Raw genomic sequence first — 19,148 nt, forward strand, 5'->3', positions numbered from 1 at the left:
TGCCAGATTACGATGACACTTTCAATGATTTAATTAGTTTCCTAATACCATTGCTATCGAACAAAATGTCTGGCATAGCTGGATGATCGAAGACAGTGAAGTGCGGTAATTCGCCGTCCGGTTCGTTAGTAAAAACTGAACAGAAAAAAGAATTTAGAACGCGACAGACATCATGTTCCGGAATGAGATTATGGTCCTCATCATGTAAAGTAATAGGTGTGTTGCGTGAAAGATTAATAGATTTCCAAAACTTGTTAGGATTAGTGCGAAGCATAGAAGGTAATACTGATGAAAAAAAGGAACGTTTAGTTCGGTTTACCAGAGACTGGAATGCTTTTTCAGCACAATGGTACTTTTTCCATGAGCAGTCAGTGTTCACACGTCTGGCTGTACGGAAAAGCCTTGCCTCTTGCCTTGCGCTTGCCTCTTCTAAACTATTCTAGTAGATACCGCGCGGCATTCGGCAGCGCTTTCTGGCAAGCGAGCTATCTATATGTGCCGGTTGGCCGCCCCCCGTGCTGCTGACCTTCGTGCACCTTTTTTTTTTTCTAAGCAAGTGGTTGTCCCCCTCACCGCCTTCGTTATAGTTCGCCCGTCCAAATGGCCCGTCCCGCAGCGTAGCTTCAAATCCCCTTCCCAACGGCTGCAGCCACCCTCGGCGTCCCTTTACGTAGTCCAGCCTGCCATCGACGCGCATCGCCTTTGAGAGCATAAGTGCGCGCTTGCTTGCCTTCTTTCTGTTTCGTATTTCGCCCATCATTGAAACTTCTAAAACGAAGCATCGCTCGCGCGCGGGGTGCGGGCGCTCGCGGTCGCGCCCGAAGCGCCTGCCACCAAATGCGTCTGCGTCTAGGCGGCCAAGAACGATTATTAGCGGCTTTGTAATTCTGGAACACGCGCACGCACACACACACACATTTTGCTCCGGACGTAGCAAGGCTGTAGCAGCATTGGAAACATTGGACTGACAATTTTGTAAACAAGACTGACGTAAACAAACAACCCAAGCAACCACAGATATCCATCGGCCGGCCGTTGGCCGTCCGTTTCGGATGTTCCGGACGGCCGGCGGACGTTCGCGAACAGCCGGTGGACGTCCGTCGGCCGTCCTGTAGGCGTCCAAAGGGACATGTTTGTCTGGCCAACGGACATCGATTTCGGACGTCCGTTCCCGGATCTTTCTCGGATGTTTGCATATATGGCACATGCATACTTTCACCGTGTCCGCGGAGCAATAAAATGAAAACGCAACTGAAAGTACAGCGAGAATATTTTATTATGATTGTACATCAGCACAGGCCTGAGTTACTGTGAAGTGTGTAACTCCTCAATAAGACGTAAAACTTCGAGCGCACATCCATCTTCCTACTTCCGTGATGAAGCGGAAGCGAACAGCTTTCTGCAAAAAATGAAAAGAAAAAGGTTAGGAATCAAGCCCACGCCAAATCTCAGTAGACCATGATAAATTCAAAAATGCTTGGCAACTTTGTTATTGGTATTCACGTTAATAAAGCCCAAAATAACACAGAGGTGAGAGACGCACCGACATAGTCATCATCCTTGACACCAGAAGGTATTCTATGCTTGAAAGGGGCCAAGAGCTAGGAAATTGAGCATTTTTCATGATGGCACGCGCCCTACAACCCACCTGTTACATGCAGTCTCTAATTTCAGAGAAGTTCTGCCCTCCTTTCCCTAGACTCAAGCAATAACCAGTGTCAGGACTCCTAACAAAAAGATTATGCCTGTGCCAAATTGCAAGAGAACATGATAACTTCAAGAATGTTCGGCAACTTCGTCAATGCAATTCAAGTTAATGAAGACCACAACGGCACAAAGAGGCAAGAGACGTAGCACAAGTCTCAACCCATCTGTAGCCCACACCACAGTATAGCCATAACATAACTCCAACTCTCCCGCGAGAGAATGTTACAGATCTTGCTCCATTGTCATAAAAGTAATTCCCAAGCAGTGTACTGCACTTACCTCCGTAGGCCATGCCGTAGGCAATCACACTAGGCCTTCTTTCATTCAAAGTCGGTGTAGTACGATATTCCAGCGTTCCAGGAGGGCTTCAGGCACTTGCCGCATCCTTCGAATTGTTCAAGTTACACACCACTTTCGTCCGCAGACTAAAAAAAGCCACACATTCTAGTAACAGAGCTCAAAAGGGGCACCACGCTTCGCACCAAACTAGCAACGCCGCCATTAAGCCGCAGCACTCTGTGGCTGATGGATTGGATTGGGCTGACTACAAGCTGCATTTAGGATGATGATGATAGCGGAGTTCGGCGGGAGTTTTAAATATACAAGTGGTTTCAATCGCGATTTACAACGGCGGACACAATGTCGCTACTGATTTTTAGATGTTTTCTAGATGTAAATTAGTAATTGATTTACTGTAAATTTGTGTAGCACTCGCTCCTACCCTTAAATAAATTTAGTTCAGCAGTGGCCCTTGCACTGCAAGTATATGACTAGGGAATTGCGCGAATTTACAAAAGTCCTCAAGTCAAACCCTGTAGCTCATGGAAATAATTTCTCCAAAGCAAATATGCAGATATTAACGCAATTTCTCGCACACTAGCCAATAAAACTGACAAAATTTCCTTCGCGAATAAAATTTTCTAGGTTAAAAAAGCGAACTCTACAGTATACATACTCGAACGGCGCGACTTTTCTGTGTGAAAAATTAGAAAAAAATTCTATGCTCATATCCGGAGAATATACTCCACCGTACATCCCTCGGACGTACACCTTGTCTCTAATGCGGATATACAAAAGCGGATAGTGTCTGTACGTCCGGCGGATGTATGAATACGGATATCCGAAATCGGATTGTGTTCGTATGTCCGATGGACGTCCGATCTCGGCAAAGGACGTTCGGATCTAGCTCGTACGTCCGACGGATATCTGTGGTTGCTTGGGAAGTTCAAACGCGCTGCGTATAAGCGGACGACTTTTCACCACTCCCTCCGCCTTTCCTCTCGAGGCCGCAGTTAGGAAAAAGAAAAGTAAAAAAAAAACACAAATGCGAGTGCAAGGACGTTACGTAATTGCAAAGTGTGTGGAGTGTCATATGACTGGCTGGGACGGAGCGGTGGGACCGTGGCCTCCGCGATAGAGCAAAGAGCAGCGGCACGCCTCTGACGCCGATCACGGAGGCCACGGAAAAACAAAGTTGATATTGGTTTTTCTCGTCAGGTAGCGCAAGCGTATCACGTCGTGCGTGTACAAACTTCCGGTCGGCGAACACGACGTCCTGCGTATACAATCACTCAATTCAAAATGGACAGAGAGTGAGAAAGAAAGAGAGCGAGAGACCTTTTCTCCTTTCAGAAGCTTCTTGTGGTTAGATGTTGTTCTTTGCTAGAGACGCTAGCGCCAATTCCTCCTTCTGTATACGTTCACAACAGACAGTGTACGGAGTTACGGCTACAGCGGAGTTTTCTCCAATTAGCCGGGACGGAAGTGGTTCGCGTTTTCCTCCCCCTGGTCGAGAAATTCCGGCGTTCAAAGTTGCTGCGTCGGTCCATAAGCAAAGATCACGCATCGGTTCTACTGCGGCTTTCCGATCTTGAAAGTCGTCCCTTTAGTTGCTCACTAAGTCGGTGACGTTCCTGTCAAATCCGGCGTTGTCGTAATTTGTGGCGTCATTCTGTCGTTTAGCGCGTTAGATGATGTTCACATTTGTCGTTCGAGGAGTCGAGCCATCATCTGTAGCGTAGTGTTTGTTGAGCACGGCGCGCTCCATCGTTGCACTTATGGATACGGATTCCATAGCTCTCGTTTCTGTGAGGGGTGCGTCTGGCGTTCTCGAGGGTCCGGTTCCGGATGGATCTCTAAGCGGGGTTTGCATTCCGAAAGTACCCCGAGGTCGTGTTGTCTGCAACTCGTCTGTACCGCTTCCAGCTACGTGCGGTATCAGCGTGGAGTTTCTCGGATTCCAAGCGTCCTCCCCGCCAGCTGCCATTGCTGGTGCACTTGGAGCTTCTCGGGTTCACTCGCTCGGGTTACGGTAACGTTGTCGGCTGCTTTCGGTCCGCTTGATAGTCCGTTCAAATGATCCTCGTCGCCATTTCAGTCGGAAGTCGTCTTACAAAGACACAGTTAAATATTTAAGAACTTCAATGAAAGAAACTGGATTACACGGTTATTGATATTGCGTTACGCGAAGTATCGTCCGCCTTCGTTGTTTTTCTTTTTTTGTTTCGGCGCTCATGTAATCGAAGCTTCTCTTGAGAGTCCCGCTATTCACGCCTCGTGATCGCCATCTCGCCTGTTTATAGTGTACTAGAATGCTTCCTCTCTTTATTGTTCTATAGCCTCCGAGATTTCAGCGACCTATCTCAGAGGCTATCATCGTCCGCTCCTCGTTTGGGCGTTTCTTCCTAGCCGGCGCTAGTTGTCCGTGAATCGCAAAGTCGTTGAAGCGGGAGCGGCGCCAGAGAGGCGTGTGCGCTCGCGCTTACACAGCCCGTGAGTAGACGTCGTACCCCACTACTTAGTTGCAATGAGCTAGTAGCGTTCTTTCATTTTTCACCAATAATTATATTTTGCAACACGTAGAAGCACGCGAAGCAGCGCTGGAGTAACAGACGCCACCGACCGCGGAATAGTCGACTGAGCGTCCGGTGGCTTTGAAGTTTGATTTCACGCGGAAATTCCATGGGAGGGCGGAGTCATGGGCGGAGTATTTTTTCACGTGACCTGGTAGGCGGAGCGCCCTATTTGAACGGGGCTGTAAACGCGCCAACAACGTTGATGCAACGACAGCATTCCGGGGCGATGGCCCAGGAGAGGTGTGGAGTTGTCTGCTCCTGCGCAGCACATTGCAGTTTCTTTCGTTTTAGCAATAGCGTCTCTTTGGCTGTTTAAGAACAACGGTCACTTCTGCACATTGAGCAGGTTATGCGACGCGACTCTAACGACGTCAAGTGGCCGGCCCAGTTGGCCCAGCCCTGAGAATTAGGAATTTCTCCGCTGCATTTCCAAACATCCTATACGCCCTTAATCCTGCGGCGAATCTGCGGGCTTACTTTTTTTTTTGGCGTATCTTTTCCTGTTCAGGTAGAAAATCAGGATTACGTGTCGCGCATTTGAACATTATTTACGCTATGCCAACAGAAACGTAGTTTGCTGCAGATTAATTACTAAATATTAATAAATATTGAAGAATAATAAGAAAGGAGACGTCAAGGACTTGAAAAATTACAGACCGATCAGCTTACTGTCCGTTGCCGGCAAGGTATTTACTAAGACGCGGTCTCTGCGCACGACGTCGTCGTGATCTTGGAGTCATCGCAAACATTGATTGTAAAACATTTTATTCGCCGGGAAGAGCTTGGCAAGAGGTCGCGTTAAGTGGTCGAGAGTACATAGCCCTCGACGACTTTGTCAGCCCACTCCACCGCCAAAACTTGCGTTCTGGGGTCAGAGCTAGCCAGCACGGTCTCCCACCGCTCGAGAGAAGGAGCTGTAACTAGATCACCCGGAGGTGGCTCTATTTTGCAGTCCCGCAGGATGTGATCGTAGGTAGCACGTTGGCCACAGTGTTTGCAGTTTGGGTTGTAAAGATCTGGATAACTGTGCGCGAGGAACATTTCCTGTAACTTTGCACCATTCAAGTCCAGCGCGCTCTGTGCTAGGCATGGTGCCAGGTCACGTGGCCAGAAGAGGCTCCGCCCTCGTGGCATTTCTGCGTGAATACAAAGCCTCCCGTCTGGGTGCTCTCATTTTTTTTCTTCATGTTCTTTTTTCCGAGAGAGCATTGGTGGTGCGACTAACGCTTGCGATGTACAGGGCGATCGCTTAGACCAACTTTCATTCCAACAGATTGTTTTATTATGTCCACAAACTAATTTTTGTAGGAAACCATACACCTGAATTTGTCGAATACTAATCTCTTTGCTATTTATTTTTTTTTGTATTTTTATTCATCCGCAACTGCCGCAACTTGGCAACCTGTTGCTGTTCGTGTAGTGTGCGGGCGCCGACTCGGTAACCCGCCTCTCGTTGGAGCTTTTCCGCCTACTTTTGCTACATACTAGAGCGGCCAAGCTATGATAAGTTTGCACATCTCGCTATTATTGGAATTGGGTTTACGATAACGAGCGGTGGCACGACAGCCGCTGTAGGATAAACGACGTTGCTTGCTACGGCAGCGCAGTAAGTACGATCACATTGCGCGCGTCGGTGTGTTGTCGCTCCTCCGGAATGCCTTCGAGTCCGCAGCTGTGGCTCAACTTGGGCCGAACATTCAACCTGGCCCTTGGCAACATGGGAATGGTGAGCGCTTGCGTTCTGTTCCTTCCCGTGATTGGCTGTCTTTAAAAACGCAGTCTTTGTTATAATTTCTCACATTCTAAGCAATTACAAGACCTGTTTTTCATGTCACACAGTTTAAGTTAAGGCTTGAAGTTGCTTTTTGAACTCTCAGTTCTGTGTTTCCAGTAATTACGGGAAAATAAGTGCAGCGCCTTAAAAAGAGCAAAGTATAATCCTTGTTTCATTCGTTCAGTAGGTTCTTTATTCTTTATTCAAGAGTTACCCCGCATTTGCCCGAAGGCGTTATAGCAGGGGGTTACAGATTGGCAAAAAATACATCTTCACTTGCAGAGCACACTTGCATTTCGGAAAGCCGGTTCCACTGTTACACTGTCTTAACAAAAAATGAATTTGCAAACAAGTTCGTCCTGGTACGGTACTCTCTAATTTTACGGGAATGGTCATGTCGCTGAGAAACGTAAAAGGGCTGTTTTAAATAACTTTCAAAATCAATCCCCGTTTTTCCGTGAACTATTAAGTACAGCAATTTTAGCCTCAATTTTCTTCTACGGGAAGCGAGTGGTTCCCATTGCAATGTTCTCGCGTGTTAATATAAAAGAATAAAGCAGGACGTCGATATGCCTTTGCGGCATAAAGAATACTTTAGCTTGTACAATTCATAATGTGGAAACAACTATGATATTCAGAATGATCATCCTGAAGAATTTGGCGCAGTGTAATGTATTGTGACAGTGGAGAGAAAATTCTTGAATGAATTCACAATTATATTTAAGGCGTTATGCATCCGGAAAATGTGTGTAAACCTCCACGGGAACAAAGGATTCATGCGTCGCTCACAACATTCCTTCTATGCTGCAAATCATTATATGCGAACTTCTAAAGGGCTGGTAGTTTACTCAGTTGTGGGCGTGTTAGGATAATAATTCTGAAACCGATTCACGTAGCCCTGGAACCTCAGTCAATGAAAAAAGTTTGAAAACAGTTTTGCATAGCTTGTGAACAGCGATCGCATAAGAGTGTTCCCGTAACACACGTTCTTGAAGTAAATTAACCCCAAGTTTATTTTCAAGCACGTACTTCTAGTTCGTTCGTTACACCATGCAGGGATGTGTGGGCTTTCAACCCACCAGACCGCTGGTTAAAATTGTTTAACTAAAATGCATTTCCAAAATTCAGAAAGTGAGCTTCCCTCTAGGAGGCCCTTTCTTAGAGGAGAATAGGGACTCTGCTAATAAACGTGATTTCATTTGTTAAAACTTTCATAACTAGCACTCTAGCAGAGGGACGCGTCGCCGCATTCCTGGCCCACTTTATTTATTAGACAAACAAGGCATGCATACCGCGCTTATCCTACCATCTGGCGCTCTGGTAGTCGTATCGGCAAATACCTACTTTCCGTTTTTTTTTTCTTTCTGTCTTGCCTGCCAGCAGAAAAAAGGCCGCCTGTGAACACTTGACGAAACGGCTGGGGTAGTTTCACATCGCTTAACGTTTATGTTAGTATTGTAATGTTTTTTTTTAATAGCTGCATGGTGCCAGTTCTTAAATGAATGCAATACTTTCAGATACATAGCAAAAGTGCTAAGATGCATACACATCTTAAAATTCAAGGATATTATTGCAGCGGTGTTCACATTTAAAACGAAAAAAAAAATGTAGATTGTATTTAAAGGTATTTCCTCCACAAGTTTAAGTTGAATATATACCTAGAGGGAGTTTTAGACGTACTTATCAATGTCGACTTACTCCCGCAATGTCCCCGATTAAAGCACGGCGCCTTGACAGCATACTGAGAGTGCCCGTACTATAACTGGTGTGTTAAGTAAACTGCGCTATTTTCTGCCACAAAAAGTGAAACTAATTCTTTATAATTCCATGTTTGCTTCCGTTTTAAACTACTGTTTCACGGTATGGGGAACTACCACACTCTCAAACTTAAACAGGTTACATGTAATCCAAAAACGAGCCATAAGAAGCATTGCAAGCATCCTCCGCGACGTTACGACAAAACCCCTTTTTAATGCCTTCCACATAACTCCAATACACGATCTATATAATGTCAACTTAATAAAACGATATAGGAGAAGTAATACCTACCGTAATTTTCTTGAAACTTTCTCTCAACTAACACCTAGAGAACACACTCATGCCATAAGAAACCGCGATAAATGGTTCATTCCCCAAATACGTACTAACTATGGACGTCAAATGCTCAGCTACCACTTACCATTATTGCTAAATGCTTTGTGTTAGTCTTACAAACCAGTATTTTTTCATCTTATTTCTTTTGCTGTTTTTGTCTGTTTTTATCTCTTTTTTATTTATTTTTTTCCGAGTCAGTTGTGTCTCGCTTATTTTTCCTCAAACGCGATTGTTTTGTTAGTTACTGCCAATATATGCAATCAAACAAGCCTTGAAACCTTGTACGGGGGCGCAGGCGCGCAATCAAGCTCCAATGAGAGCTTTTTGTCTGCGCCCCTAACATCTGGATGATGTAAATAAAGATTTGATTTGATTTGATTTGATTTGATAAAAGACAGCTCACTTTGCAACGTCACAGCGCCGACAAAAGCGCATTTCCCCTTTCATCTGCCTCTCCCTACATTGTCACGCTAGCAGGTTCATGGGAATCGTCCGCAGCCACTGGCTGGAAGGGGGGTCCTGTGACGAAGAAAAGCCGCTTATTTCTTGACTTGTATCTGACTATAGCACGTTTCTACCGATAAAGACAGAAAAATTTATTGTTTGGTTTTTAATCTCGACCTGCGTGAGTGGGTGCATGCTTGTGTTTGCAAGCGCCGGTTCGGTGCCGTGTACTGCACAAGGGTCTCATCGTCGCACTCACGGGCGTGGCTCTTCTGGACCTGGTGGAGATCTACGGTTCCAGCCTGTCCAGCATGTCGTACCTCATAACAACGCGGGGCATTGGAAACCTCCTCGGCTCTCTGCTTGGTAAGTGGCTCCTTCTTGTCACGCTTGCTTGTCCGGCCTCAAAATGAGCATTTGATGCTGATAAAAACGCATTGAAAGCATTGTCGTGAAACGATTCAAACTCACGGCGACTCCGTGATCACTTGTTTAAAGTCGATGGTAGTGTTATCTAGCCTCAAAGATTCATGCAAGCAAAAATAGTTGGTTCGCGCAGTTGCGAAACCGGCCCTTGATGGCGACACGTTTATTTCATTTTTTTTTGTCTTTCCTAGCTTAAAAAATTTCTTTTCCCAGTAAAACTAGCGTCTTTGTCATTAGAATGCTGTAATCTATCGATACACGGCCGACTTCAATTTGTGATCGTCAGCGTCCTTTCAAATTGGCTTGCTGTTTGTTGCTATGCAGTCGTATGACAAACGATATTATTTTGGCACGGATATCTGCATCTAAGCTCAATACTGGCAATCTCGTGTACATTTGTGTCCGCGCTCTTTTCTTTCTTTTTTAAACTGGTTCGCAGGCGGGAAGCTGTACGACACGTACAACACCCAGGTGATATCGATCATCATGATGTCGTTGAGTAGCTTCACAGTGCTCATGATTCCACTCAGTCGATACGAGCCACTGGCACACGTCATGGTTTTCTTCGAGGGACTCAGCCTCGGTGCCTTTGGCACAGGTGAGCAGGAAGTCACATCCCGTTCCGACATAGAGTGGGACCGTGCGGTGGTCCAGGGACCCAAGGGGGGTCTAACACACTTGCCATAATAAAGTTTTTCTCTCTCTCCCGGTTCATGATAAAGGTTGGGGTCTTACTTTCGCATCCTAATCGGAAGAGTTTTATATTCACATGAACAAGAAAGTATATATGAAGGATATGAACTGCGAACATCGCACCTTCTTCGCAGGAAAACGCTTTTTTGGAGCCCTACCATAACCTTTATTTATCCTCCTACACCATCCTGGAATGAATGGCTAATCTTTTCCTAAGCTGAGTCATCAGCTGGCTTAATGAATCAGTCGTATCCCTTTAAAAATGGTCTATAGACAGTCTATAGACTTCTTATTGACTCTATTGGCTTTCTATAGATATTGCTTCTTGTCTGTTTATAGTCTATACATGGTCTATAGACACAAGTCTACTAAAAGTGTATGGTCATAAATTTATAGATTGTCTATAGACTGTCTATGACATTTTTATTGCCTATAGACTGTTCTCTAGGATTTCTCTATAGGCAGTCTATGGACTTTATAGACAGAAGTCTATAGACACTCTGTAGACTGTCTAAAACTTTTTTCTGTAAGGGATGAACTTCTGAGCTCTTCCCGAAATCCCTGTCACCGCTATGACACTCTATACGTAGACTGTCTGAAACTTTTTCTGTAAGGGATGAACTACTGAGCTCTTCCCGAAATTACTGTCACCGTTATGGCTAACTGAATTTTCCACTCTTCTCGCAGGAGCGAACGTATGGATCATCAGGATGTGGCCCGAAAACAGCAGCCCCGCGTTGCAAACTTTCCACTTTGCCTTCGGAGTCGGCGGCCTTGTCGCCCCGTTCATCGCCAAGCCTTTCCTATCACCGGTTCCTGCAGGCAACGCGACCGTTCCCAACCAAACCCTCAGCACAGCATACTATCCCTACATGGTGGAAACCAACAGCAGTGACTTTCCTCTCGAATATGTGGTGCCCATTAATCAGATAACCACTGAAGCCAAGGACAAAAGCCAGGTCCACTATGCTTTCGCGATAGCCAGCGCCTTAAATACGGCGTTAGTTGTTTCTATGATTGCGCTTTACTTCATAGACAGATCGGACTTCAAACCGCCAGACGCGACTACTACGGACGAAACGGGCCCAATAATAGAGGAGTCCGGGGATAACAGGCGCTTCACCCGCATTACGCTGGCGATGCTTTGTGCCTATATATGCGTATACGTTGTCCTGGAGTGTACTTCCTCCGAGATGTTCGCTCCGTTCGCGGTTAAAAGTGACCTCCACTTCTCCAAGACGACTGCCTCCCGTGTGGTTGCAGTTTACTTCTCTTGCTTCGCTGCCAGTCGTCTGACAGCTGCCCTAGTCACGATCAAAGTGCCAGTGTTCTGGGTGTTGGTGCTCTCACACGTCATCCTGCTCCCAACTGCAGCGATGCTCGTTGTATGGGGTTCAACGAACACTACCGCACTCTGGGTAGGGAGTGCCCTAACCGGCTTCGGTCAGGGACCTTTGAACGCGGCGGTTACGGCCTGGACGGCCGGATACATAACCATTACCAACAAGATGATGTCGCTAGTTGTCGTTACAGGAGGTATTGGATCCATGTCCCCGCCTATTCTAGTCGGCCAGTTCCTTGACCGCTGTCCCAATGCTTTCCTCTACGTGTGTCTCGGGGCTGTATGCTTGTGCATAAGCGTTTTTGCCGCGATGTCAATTTACGTTCGGAGAAAGCCAACTCTAAATCAGAGCAGGGAGGTCATTGTAAACGCTCCTGATGAAGGTTCCTAAGACAGTGTCTCGGATTAAGAGGAAAACTTCATCAATTTTTAGATTCAGTACAAATACTTTGTATGAGTCTGTGGATATGTTGATGTTGGTTCGGCAGCAAAAACATTTATTGTTTATAAAATTGGATTCTAAAAAATGAGCACTTTTTCTGTCCCCCCCCCCCCTTCCTCCGTGGTCCCGATTCGAACTAGTAACGTCAATACCTAAAAAGACGTCGTGACGGCGTTTGGAAGTGAACTGTAGTATAGACAAGCCTCAAAGATCTGCGTACATAAATTATCTTGATGCCTCTGCAGTTCTCTTGTGAAAACTGCTGGTCGCTGGGACAGATTTTTATTTTTATTTATTTCCAAATACTGTTAGCCCTTGCGGGCTGTTACAGGGTGGGAATGGTATAGTCAGTCAGTACAACACAGTTCCAGCTCTTTTACAAAAGTTTCAAGTGAACAAGTTTTGTTGAATACATGTCGGTCAAGGTTATTCCATTCTATAATTGTTTTAGGCAGAAACGAAAACTTATACACGTCAACTCCCGGCATGTATGACATAACTGCGAAGGGATGGTTAGTACGCGATGACAGTCTTCCGGGCGGTCGCAAGTACAAGGTAGAATCCAGATTGAACATATTGTGATAAAGCTGATAAAAAACTTTAGCCTAGCAATTTTTCTGCGAATAGCCAGTGTTGGTAACTGTGCTCGTAATAGAAGCTCTGATACGGACTGCGTTCTTCGGTAAGATGAAAATATAAACCTTGCTGCCAATCTTTGAACACGTTCAACCTTTTCTACAAGATATTTCTGATTCGGATCCCAAACTATGCTTGCGTATTCCAGAGTTGGTCTTACTATTGATTTACATGCTTGTAGTTTGACATCCGATGGTGCATCTTTCAGCTTCCGCCTTAGGAATCTAAGTTTTCGTTGAGCTGCTCCACAAATGCTTTGCACATGATCACTCCAGTTTAAGTCATGGCTAATCGTGATACCTAAATATTTTAATTTACTAGAACGCTTTAGTTCTCTCTTATTAATTATGCATCTGCTTTTCGATTCTTCTTTTTTTTTTGAGGTCATAAAAGCTGCGTTTTCAGCACTGGTACCCTATCTGCAATTGGAACGCGACTAGACATCGATGCAAGCCCACTCTTGTTTGTCCTCTCGGCGCCATTTTAATCAGTGTTGAAATGGATGGCAGGAGCGTTCGCACTTTACTCCCGATCAGAATTAAAAGGGTACCCTTATGGCCGACTTGCAAAACGCACATTACTAAATTAAGCACGCATTACATCACAGTCATCACCACGATAAGCCCATCTACGTTCAGTGCTGAGAAAAACTTACCTATTGATTTCCTATTAGCCGTGTCCCGCGCTATCCGCGGCCACAGAACAAATTTCCCATTCCGGTCTCTGCACTGCACTCTATGCTGCAGTGTAGAGCTTCAGAGCTGCGTTTTTTTTGTTTGTTATTTATCCAATAAACAGTTATGTATACTTCAGGTTTCTTATCGAAGGCCGTTAGGAGTCATTTTTTTTTTCTTTTATATGACCAACCAAACTTCTGCTGCGAATCCAGAAGCGGGCTGTGTTTATGACTACTAAAGCCGCAATCTCATAGTTTTCGCTCACTTTCGCTCATCTGAAAGTATGTTACCAGGAGTGAGCTCGCTCGAGTTTGTTTCACTAGCGACATTACTGATTTTTAAAAAATAAATCGTATTTACCTACGGTTCGCCCTTCAGTGTCTTTTTACAGTGGTATTCATATTAGAGGCATTACGTGGTGAGGGCGACGATACCATCTGCCCCTCTTTAATGCGTTGTAATAAAAAACTGCTCCATACTAGCAAAAAAGTATTGTTATACTAGGACTCTATTATATAGCATGTAACTCTTCATTCAGATTATTTCCTTAATTTGGTTTTGCGTCATTGGTCACTGCTTCAGATGACGTAGGCCGCGGAGCGGAAAAACACGCCCATGATGTGACTTACTTGCATAAACGCCTCGTGTGCAAATGCCACCTTGGGCGCCCGGCACCATCCAATACAGAGATGACGACTCGTTGGACAGGTCTTACGATCTTTAGCGTCGCTAATACAGTGGATAGGAACTGTGCGGTGATTGTACGAATGAATGGCGGAGCATGACCCCTTTGACGCGCGCGGGATTGGATGCGGCGGCACTAGGGTGTCCAGCGGTGGCGCTCCGTCCAAACAGCTGTTGCCTGTGATTGGTTGGTTGCTTTCCCACCTACTTATGCTTTCGTCAAGACGGAAGTCAGTACCGAATGAGAGGAACACGAAATGAATCGCTACAGAATACAGGTCGAGGCGAATATGAGGGCTCTCAAGAGGGTGCCATATCTGGCCGTATGACTGTTGTCGACGAAGACAGTTGGCGCATATACGAAAATAGAGGAGGAGGGTGGTGGTACGCCAGACCTATCGCTTTCATTCGTTGGCATGGGGAGGGGAAGAAATTTTTCTCTAATTTTTTAAAACAAGGAACATTTCGCATTTCATTCAATATTTGAACCATGAATCAAAGATCCTGGCCATCTTTTTAGTGGCTTTAATATTCACACACTCTTACTGGTCACAACCTCAACGATGTTAATTTCCTTGGTCATTGCGAAATTGTCGAGAAAAACTAAACGAAGGTTGGGCTGTTCTTCTTTCGCAAAAGTGTGCAAGGGAAGAAACAACCCTAACTCATGACAAGGGAATTGAATTCCATAGTTGGACCTCCACTGGACGACCCGACAATTTCGGCTCCTGCACCGACCATCAAAAGTATACCAGGTAAATGGCAGAACAGTTTCACTTCCCGATGTTAGCCTCATACACGCATGCTTAAAGTATGGGGTTGCTTGTGGTGGGTTCCGGTCACACACCGGAAGGTGTCTCAGTTTAACATGACAGGTGCGAATAAAGCACATCCGTGAATTGTTAGGAAGGGATGACGGTTCAGTGGCCAGCTTACGCCGGTCGTAATGTATAGGAAAGGCCTATCTTAACAGTCTTTTATAGAATAGAAGCTGACTATGCACAGCAGTCAGATTTCAGTCAATTCTTCACATGCAGCGAGCTGCAGATGAGAAAGAAGCTGCAATGCACGGACAGACCTTCGCAAGTACTGGTAGGATAACACAACTGATGTGTCTAGAAAATACAGGTGGTATTCACTGGGCACTGCGACAGTCCGTCGACCCGTGAGCGGCCCTGTCAAAGTAAATCTTTCAGATGTACGCGCTATCCCAGCTGGTGTAACGCTCTGCGCGGCAGCTGCGTTGACTCAGCGGTCGGTGCGACGTTGGTACAGCCGGCCAAATCTTTAACTGGCGCGATTTTTAAGGCGAAAGCCTTTAATGCATCATACTGTCGTTAGCAGACGCGTCGGCAGCCGTGTCGGCAGGAGTGTCGACAGACTGTCGGCAGGAGTGTCGACAGACGCGTCGGCAGGAGTGTCGACAGACGCGTCGGCAGCCGTGTCGACAGACGCGTCGGCAGGAGTGTCGACAGACGGGTCGACAGACGCGTCGGCAGATTCGTCCGCCTTTCGGCGTCACTGCTTAAAAGGCTCAAGGTTCCAGCATGAATAAAGGCGCATCTAGGGAATGCACGGGCTTCATAAATAAAATAAAAGGAGTAAAGTCAAGAAAGGGAAAATAACAAATAAAAATAAAAAAATAAACAAGAATAAACACAAAATAAAAATAAGATGTGGAAATAAAAATAAAAACAATAAAATTAATAAAAGGAGGAAAAAAATAAATAAAAAACACGATATGAAAATAAAAAGTAAATAAAAACAAAACAGTGGCCAGGAAACGCTTTCGCCTTGCAGCACTTTAGAGAGCCAAAGTGCCCCCTGAATTTCTTTAGCATCATGACATGGAATACGAGAATGTTAAACTTCGTACTGAACTTCATATCCGACCATTTTACAGCAGTCTCTGAATACAGGCTCTGCGACAGCTAAAAACATGGAAAAAAACGAACTGGCCCACGAAGCGAGAAGCCAGCCGGGAAACGGTATACTCACGGCTGCGAAAGACGTGCCACATTTTGCATCCCTCAGTGCACCTTGTAAAAGGCTTCTCTTGGCTAAACCGCTGTCATACTCATGTTGTAATTTGACACCTGTGGTGGCACTTGGTGGTCCATTTTCTTTCATACACTCTAAACACGAATACGCCTACATGGGAGTAAAAGTGTAGTAAACTGTCCTTTAGAGAACACCCTTTTATAAAGGGAGTGCGTTAGAGGACAACTTACTCCTTCTTATTTAGATTGTATTATGTTTGAATGGAGTAATTGCTTGATTGAATCACAATTATTATTAATCTTCATCGTCTGCTGCTACGAAGAGCCAGAACAAGGGGGATACGTAGCAACGGTTCTGGTGGCGCAGTCGCGCTTACTCTGGATAAACTACTTCAAATCAAATCAATCAAACGTTTTTATTTTCATCACAAATTGATGAGGGTTGGTTCAGGCAAAAAAGTGGAAACAACTTCCACTTGAAACAGCCTGAACCCCCCGTATACATGACTTGCAGCGCGGGGGGACACGTGTACAAAACAAAACAAAAAAAGAACACGAATAAGATTTGCGTGTGAAATAAAGCGCAAAACATTTGGCACTTAAGCTGTACATTCTAGTAATTCAAAAAACATGTCAAGCAAAGTGGTCACTAGATCTCAAATAAAAATGCGGTCTCAGGCACAAGCAACATAAATAACATTACAATCGTAAACATATGTCCCGGATGTCTCTTTGATTGCAGGTGTCAATACAGGCGTTGTTCAAGATAAGCTTATTTAGCAGTGTTGGAACGCTATGGCGGAGCATTTGATGATCATATGTAGTGCGTGAAAAGGGGATCCACCAAAATTCAGAATTTCGAAGAGCATATGCTGGATCATTTGGTTTTAGCATGCACATGTCTATAAAGCTGTCGTGGACATAGTGAAGGGATTTTTTGAAGGGTGAAGGGACTTGTCTAGCATAACAGGAGAGGTGGTTTACACAGAGGAGGAAGCGAGATGAACCGAACAATTGCTTCGTGTGCCGCTTGTTTTGGCTCTTCGTATAGCTGCAGACGATGCGGTTTTATAATAATTTTGATCCATTCAGCCAAGTACTCCGCTCAAGCATAATCTGAAAAAAAAATGGATCATTAAGTGCCACCATACGCGTCGAATTACAGCATCAATATGCCAATGGTATAGCCTAGCGAACCCTTTTACAAGTGCAAGTAGGGATGCAAAATTCATGCCAGTTAAAGGGGCTGCGAAACACTGCTTGGGGGGATACCGGCTATACTTCAGGTGGGTGCTTTATGTCACACAGATGCTGACTTAAAAAGAATTACAAGAATCGATGCACAGGACGGGAGTTATTCAATGAAGAAATTTCAAAACACAAGCGAACAAAACGCTGCCCTCAACTCGATTTTTGCGGGGCTTCCCACTCCTATTTCGCTTTCCCAATGACGGCACTTGGCGCAACCAATCAAAACAGCCAGCCAGAGCACGTCGCGGAAGTTTGTACTCCATGGTTGCCTGCTCTCTGTAACTCGTTCTTGCTGAGACTGGCAGCGTGGTTTCCATGCCAGAGCGCCCCTGGTGGTGTATATTTATTTTACTTGCTTTGCAGGGCTTTTGTCTAAGACAAACAAGTCGTTTTTGTTGATCTAATATAAAACGCAGACAGGTGACAAAATGTGTCTATTTATTCACACAATTTGCAGCATATTTACTGTTTGTCTGATCATCAAGCTCGCGCCAGGTGATGTCATATCCGCTGCTGAAACCCGCGACTGTGTGGCGACACCATCAGAGCCATGAATTTGTTTTTGGGAGGAGATTAAAATATTAAAACACGGAATATACGCGGTATTAACGACGCTAATAGCACCATTGTAACTCACTGTATGCGATCAACAGGCAAAACAGTCGACTAAGATTGTGTTTCTGGGCCCTTTTAAAGATTTGACCGGATATACACCCGCAACGACAGCAGAACACTCTTGTGTTCCAGTGCGGACGTGCCTAAAAGTGTTCCTATGTCCATCCTGTATCTAATTCAGGTCACGTACGAAGACAGCTTTTACTCCATTTGCCTAAACCAACTCGTACTCGGACCTATAAACAAACCAACGGCCGCTGAGAAACATTTCAAGTGTCTTGGAGTGAAAGAGAGTGTTATTTTACGTGCGCGGGCTATAGCAGCAGAAAAAGCTTGTACGCATCGTTGACAGTCAGTGAATTTAGTGCATCCTCAACGCTCTCCCAAGACCTTGCTATGCTGATAACATTTAGCACTTCGAAACCACCGAAGCTGCTCGAGGTAGAGGGACAATTTCCTTACAAAAATTTTTTAGAGAGTCTATAGACGGTCCATAGACTTCTGTCTGTAAAAACTATAGACTATAGACAGATCATAGAGAACAGTCTATAGGCAATGCAAATGCTTTAAGCAATCTATAGAGTTATGGCCCCACACTTTAAGTATACTTTCGTCTATAGACACTCTATAGGCTATGAACAGACAAAAATATCTATAGGAAGGCAGTGGAGTCTATAAGAAGCCTATTGACTCTCTATAGACCATTTTTATAATGGAAACACGAATAATGAGACGCTCCTGAGAGCTCGTGTGCCTCACTTTATTCATGTTACACCCAATTCCTCACGCTGCTTCGTTCCTTATAAAATGCCAGCTAGCCCTACTACTATAGCTCTTGTGATCTAGCAGTTGGCTCGGTACCACCGCAGCAGCTTCGCGCCGTGCCTAGAGATGTAAAATTTCATGAAATTTTGAATGGCATGAAAAAAACCGTTTCTTTCAGGGTTTTTTTCATGAAAAATTGGAAATTTTGCAAAACATGACAAAAACAGATTTATTTGCAACAGCACGACGATCAATAATAATGCTCCGAAGTTCAGTCGAATATGTAGTTATAGATGTCATATTGTGAAACAAACTTCTTTTTCTATTTCACCGAGAAGATAAATAATGATTTGCACTTCAGGCGAATATGGAAATAAAAATATCATATTTGTGGAACGAACTTCTTGTTCTATTGCACCGAGAAAGGGAACATGGAAACTGATCTATAAGTCACTCCACATCGGACTCAGAGTCACTGTCGCTGGATGCGGCACTACGCGCAGCAGCATGGATTGAAGCTGTGTCCACAGCTAGGTTCGACTGCACATACACAAGCTTTCGAACGCGTTCCCCTGAAAGCCTGTTGCGAATCCTTGTATGGACGTTTCCGAAACGGGACCAGTTTAGTCCGCAGCTGGCGGATGATGGAGGTATCAGCAGCCGGCAAGCCAAACGAGTTAGCGGCTGGTTGGTGCAAAGGTCTTGCCACCAGGTAAATGGGCCCACGTGCTTCGCTGAAGACA

The 19,148-nt window shown here is 45.1% G+C and overlaps 1 protein-coding gene and 1 long non-coding RNA gene across 2 annotated transcripts; one reads left to right on the plus strand and one right to left on the minus strand.

The window, feature by feature from the left end:
• Nucleotides 1–1,258: 1,258 nt before the first annotated feature.
• LOC149349014 (uncharacterized) lies at nucleotides 1,259–2,209 on the minus strand. The gene is made up of 2 exons (XR_016292309.1): nucleotides 1,987–2,209; nucleotides 1,259–1,399 (listed from the first exon to the last, which is right to left on the minus strand). It is a non-coding gene; the product is annotated as an uncharacterized LOC149349014 (long non-coding RNA).
• A 3,534-nt stretch (nucleotides 2,210–5,743) lies between these two features.
• On the plus strand, nucleotides 5,744–13,454 carry LOC149349015 (sodium-dependent glucose transporter 1A-like). The gene is made up of 4 exons (XM_089541113.1): nucleotides 5,744–6,288; nucleotides 9,114–9,240; nucleotides 9,740–9,898; nucleotides 10,681–13,454. Exons 1-4 carry the CDS (start codon nucleotides 6,217–6,219, stop codon nucleotides 11,724–11,726), a joined length of 1,404 nt encoding a protein of 467 aa, XP_089397239.1. The 5' UTR covers nucleotides 5,744–6,216; the 3' UTR covers nucleotides 11,727–13,454.
• The last annotated feature ends 5,694 nt before the right edge of the window (nucleotides 13,455–19,148 follow it).

The sequence above is a fragment of the Amblyomma mixtum genome, chromosome 4 (genome assembly GCF_055824585.1).
Source record: "Amblyomma mixtum isolate Tamu chromosome 4, ASM5582458v1, whole genome shotgun sequence".
Taxonomy (NCBI): Eukaryota; Metazoa; Arthropoda; class Arachnida; order Ixodida; family Ixodidae; genus Amblyomma; species Amblyomma mixtum.

Coding starts and splice junctions, on each gene's coding strand:
- LOC149349015 (XM_089541113.1), top strand. CDS start 6,217: ATGCCTTCGAGTCCGCAGCTGTGGCTCAACTTGGGCCGAACATTCAAC. Junction 6,289..9,113: donor CCCTTGGCAACATGGGAATG/GTGAGCGCTTGC, acceptor GTACTGCACAAG/GGTCTCATCGTCGCACTCAC. Junction 9,241..9,739: donor CCTCCTCGGCTCTCTGCTTG/GTAAGTGGCTCC, acceptor ACTGGTTCGCAG/GCGGGAAGCTGTACGACACG.